The sequence below is a fragment of the Sinocyclocheilus anshuiensis genome, unplaced genomic scaffold (genome assembly GCF_001515605.1).
Source record: "Sinocyclocheilus anshuiensis isolate Anshui unplaced genomic scaffold, SAMN03320099.WGS_v1.1 scaffold955, whole genome shotgun sequence".
Classification (NCBI taxonomy): Eukaryota; Metazoa; Chordata; class Actinopteri; order Cypriniformes; family Cyprinidae; genus Sinocyclocheilus; species Sinocyclocheilus anshuiensis.
The window spans coordinates 795,487-800,628 of record NW_015546094.1 but is presented as its reverse complement, the minus strand read 5'-3'; the positions used below and the strand labels follow the sequence as shown (position 1 = coordinate 800,628).

Here is a 5,142-nt window from a genome sequence, read left to right as displayed (position 1 = left end):
GTCTTCAAATCAAACCGGACTTTTATTTTGACGGGTTGCCAGGAATACCTTTACAGTTCTGTGTGTGATATGACGCTAGTTTTACTCAAATCAAACGCTAAAATGCTCATGAAGTGACTCTCAGAGCAGTTCTAGAGATGTTGTTCGTGTGTTTACGTCCTCATTCAGTGAGACGACAGACGCTAAAATCACCGCGAGTGTCACGCATGCTTCAGTGTGTGTGTGTGTAGTAAATGAAACCGCGCGTCTGCGCCATTCATTAACAGAGACAGGCAGAACATGCAGGATTCATATTTAAATCGACTCTTGCGGCTTAATATTTAGACACTTGTCCATATCGTGATTTGATTTAAGTGTAATGACCTACTTTTGATTAATTCATTCAAAATTTGACAAATTCCGTGACATTCAGCGTTAAACTGTGAATTCTGTTTTTATGACTTGATAAAGACTACACTGCGTAATTTTCCCGCTTATCATGCGGCCACTTGCCTGATGTAACATAAAATATCTTACATCCCACCACTTGTGAACGAGCCAGTGTAATGCAAATATATCTGAAAGGTCTGCGTGAGGATAGTCACGTTCTCGCGAGACCAGTCAGATATTGTCACACCCCTAATGTATATATTTAAAAAAAAAAATAATTTGGTATATTAAATATATTGATTTATAATTTAAATTATATGAATATAAATATAGACATGTAAATAGTTTCAAAATATATACTGTATGTGTGTGTATTTATATATACATAATAAATATACACAGAACACACATATATATTATGCAAACAAAAACTTTTATTTGGGATGTGATTAATCGTGATTAATCGTTTGAAAGCACTAATAGGAATCCATATGATTAGTAATTTGATGTGAGGGTGCATCGTGTTCAAGATAGTCAAATGAATTTGCTGCACTGAACAACAGAAAGCTGTACGGATTGAAAGTGACCTTACTGGAAATTGGACCTTTTGCCTGCAAAATTTTACCTGGCCTTTTGAACTCCGATTAAAAAGTAATTACTAGTGGTTGGCCAATATTGTTTTTTTGACAGGATTTTTTTATTGTGCATTGGGAATCATATTTTTTCAAATAAAGCCAAGGTAACACTCATTTTACATACAGCACACAGTGAAAACGACATGAATATGACAGTGGGCAAATGCATAAAGCGCAGCATAATTTGAAATGACGAGTTTAAAGTTTGTCGATCGTGCATCTCCTGTGAAGCTGAACTCTCCTCCTGTCCACATTCAACTCAGACAGACCGACCGTCATGCAGAGAACACGCGATCATGCAGGATACAAATGCACACACAAGATCTCACTGCTGGATTCGACTAAGTCTGCAATTAAATGTGAAATTAAATGTTTATTTTTTTTGTCATTTGTTTAAATGAAAAATGCGTATTTGCTGAATGCTGACGGTAAAAGGAAAAGTATTATAATGTTTGCTTTTCTATTATTAAAAATATAAAAGCAATCGTTATAATACTTTTTTGTATACCTTTTAATTCCTTTGTTTAACAGTTCTATCTGATTAGACAGTTCTATCTTATTAGACAGACTTCTATCCGTATCAGACAGAACTGTTAAACAGCGACAGCAAACAATGAAGAGAGAGAATGTGAGCGCTGTGTGCTCAGGCACTGCCTATCTCAGAGCCGTCCAAATAAAAGTCTCGAATAGGCATGGGCCGTTATGAGATTCTGACGGTATGATAACCTTAGATAATAAAAAAAATCACGGTTTCACGGTATTGCGATTACAGCTCTAAAATATGTTATTTTTAAATGCCTAGGTAAAAAACAACAACTTTTTTTTTCCCCACTGAACACAATACATTTTATTTTTAAGAAACATAGAACATTTTGGAACAGTAAACATGTCAGGCTAAATAATTAAAATAGATAACTGAATTCTTAATTAAATTAAGTACAGTCACTTAAGTGAGCCTAAACCTGCAGCTCAACAATAATCAGAACATAAATAAATTATTTTCTGTAAAAAAAAATCATCCTTCTAAATGAAAAAAATGCAGTCACTTAAGTGAGCCTAAACCTGCAGCTCAATAATCAAAAACATAAATCAAAACCTAATTTCTGTAAAAAAATAAATCAATAAAAAATGCAGTCATTAAACCTGTAGCTCAACAGGGTTTTTGGAGACATGCTCACTTTCTACACATTCCTCTTTCAGTCCAAGTTATGATGCAGGAAAGTTCACCTTTCCTGGATTAAGTTTGGAGCGGTGAGGTACAAGGATGTGTGCACATACACATAAGGAAAGAGAGAGCGCGAGTGTGTTACACACACACATGGTCTTTCTTCATACAACACTCAAACAGTGGCAAAGACACCTGAGAGCCAGCAGTTTGTTTGTTTTTTAAATGTCGTGATTTTGAACAGATGTAAACAATGGCAGGAGGCTTAAACGTATAGACGTGATACCAGCTAAATTTAATTATTGTACTAAATCGCAGAAACGTAGTACTTTCCCCGCTGGGTGAAGTAACGTGAGGGAGGAAACTAGTTGGGCAGGAGGCTTAAAAGTATAGACGTGATACCAGCTAAATTTAATTATTGTACTAAATCGCAGAAAAGTAGGCTACAGTACGTACTTTAGGCTGCTATTCCTCACTCTGTGAAGTAACGTGAGGGAGGAAACTAGTTGACGATAGCTAGTTAATTAGCCATGTTATCTGCCTCGGTAGCAAGCCAAATAGTATTTATTTCAACACTGAAACAAACGGCGTGTGGGTCTCTGTCTTGATCGGGGGTGAAAGAGGGAGAAATGAAGATGACACAGATATATAGTTTATGTTCGACCTGGAAGTATTTATTTAGCGATCGGAGCTAAAACGTCATCTGTACGGAACACCGTTGTGTACGGAACATGGTTAGTCTACGTTACCCGAAAAATTCCCATACGGCAGACTTCATCTTTTTCGACGGGGGAAAAAGTTCCAGGGATTCACCTCCTTCGGCCATCCTACACAGGTGACTCTCACTGATTGCTCGCAGCCTCGCACCAACCGGAGGGGGAGGGGTCGTGTGACTCGCTACGCTCTTCGCTGCACACAACCGAGGGAGTCCTGCTCTTCCCGTCTTTGATGACACGTAAAAAACTGTGCATACCGCAGGAACGGTATAACAGAAAATTTTAGTGGTTTTGAAACCGTGACTTTTCCAAACCGCGGTATACCTTGAAACCAGTTATCGTCCCATGCCTAGTCTCGAATGCATTGGCCAAACAGAAAAACTTATCGCCTGATGCAGATATTGGCCAAATATTCCAAATATCAGCCGATATATCAGCCATGGCGATATATTGGTCAACCAATAGTAATTACGACCAACATATGATGAATATAAAGCTGGAAAAAAATCATAGTTCTAATGATGCCATATTTCATGAAACATACTTGTCAACAGAATCGAACGGTCGTTTGAGTGGTGGGGGCCGGGCCTTGACTTTTTTAGGTGGTGCATCTTTATCACGAGACTGAGGCGGAGCAGGATCTGATCCAGAGGGAGGAGGTAATGGAGAAGAAGGGTGGGATTCCTTCCATTCAGCCTGGGTAGAGCAAAAAAATGAGTGAGTGAGCTGAGTGATTTTTTTATTATTTTTTTTGCCTACTACACATTCAGTTACTTTATGTAGTGTTACTTTTCATACACTGCTTTGATTAATCAAGTCTGACATTTAAAACCTAATATATCTGACAACTAACACACTGATATAAATAACTAAAATTATTCTAATTAAAATGTAACTGACAGCCAGGATAATGACGCTAACCTCCTTAGCATTTGCTTCTTTGCCCCAGCAACTAGGCGTAGCACTCCCCGCTACAGAGTGGGCGGGGGCTTCTGCAGACCCCTCCTCTGGTGGGAAGGTTGCAGGCGAGCTCATCTCAGCTGCCTTGTCTACCTCAAATGAGAACCGACTGCTGCTCTCTTTGTCCTTCTCTCGCTCTCTCTCTTTCTCTCTGTCCCTCTCCTTTTCTCGTTCTTTGCCTCTCCCTCCTCCATCATAACTGCCCACTGGGATGTTGGCCACTGTGGCTTTCACTTTCTGAGGAGGCCTTGGTGTGATCAGTTTGGGTGTCCCTGGAGCACTTCCTGTTGAAAGAGAAAAGAGGGACTGTGTTTAGTCTCAAAGAAATCACCACTGGGCAGCATCATGAAAACAGACGGACTTTATGATGTTAAATTCTATAGTACCAGAATGGGAGATTTGAGCAGGGCTTCCAGGCTGCAGTGTCACTGAGGTGCCCGGTGAGGGCGCAACTGAACTGCTGCTGCTTTTACTCGGGACCTGGAACTGTTTGTCTGGCTGTAATAGCAAAATCTTCTCAGCCTGTCTCTCAGAGGACTGCGTGTAGACCTGACTGTCCGTGTGCTGCCTGTCCAGTGTTCGTTCCAGGTGCAACTGTCGCTCAGAGTGTGTGGATATATTCCCCTGCCTGTCCGAGGTTACAGAGGTCATGGAGGTTGTTGTGGTGTGTTTAAGAAGGATGTGTGGAGATAGGCTAGAGGAACTGGACACTGTGTACACCACACTGGGTGACACCGTTGCCATAGACACCACACCAGTTGCCAAGGTCACATTTGTAGGGGTGTAGATGGCGGTGATGGCAGGAGCGTGAGGGGTGCTGGGAGACTGGGCCGGGGCCAACAGCGATGGCTGACCTGGTGAAACAGTAGATAACAGCAATGCAACACACTTTACAAACACCCAAAATGCAAACTAACACAAAAATTAGCAAAATGTATTTGTTTATTTATTTATTTTTAATTAGGGGTGGGAGATATAACCAAAATCTTATATCACAATATGAGTTATTTTATTTCATGGTAACGTAGGGCTGCACGATAAATTGAAATTAAATCGCACTCGCGATAAGGCAAAAGCTGCTATAGTCATGCGCAACTTGTCAGTGAAGCACTGTTCTATGATCAGTAGTAAATCTCCATCCGAAGGCCAAAGGGTGCTCTCATGCGGAAACTCCAAAATACAGCCCGCAGATCCAGGAAATCCTTATAATGGTAGCTGAATAAACAGAAGATTTAACTGCTTTCATTGATTCAACGTGACTAATAAACACAGGACTACAACAATATATGATTTCTCT

The 5,142-nt window shown here is 40.2% G+C and overlaps 1 protein-coding gene across 5 annotated transcripts in view; it reads right to left on the bottom strand.

Annotated features, from left to right (window-relative positions):
* LOC107700186 (protein capicua homolog) overlaps window positions 1-5,142 on the bottom strand; it is a 58,449-nt gene that overhangs the window by 10,890 nt on the left and 42,417 nt on the right. For all 5 annotated transcript variants that reach the window (XM_016501747.1, XM_016501745.1, XM_016501748.1 and 2 more), the window contains exons 15-17: window positions 4,232-4,699; window positions 3,807-4,129; window positions 3,430-3,581 (exon numbers count right to left, since the gene is read on the bottom strand). In XM_016501747.1, coding sequence (XP_016357233.1) covers window positions 3,430-3,581; window positions 3,807-4,129; window positions 4,232-4,699 — 943 coding nt within the window. The remainder of the gene's footprint in view (window positions 1-3,429; window positions 3,582-3,806; window positions 4,130-4,231; window positions 4,700-5,142) is intronic.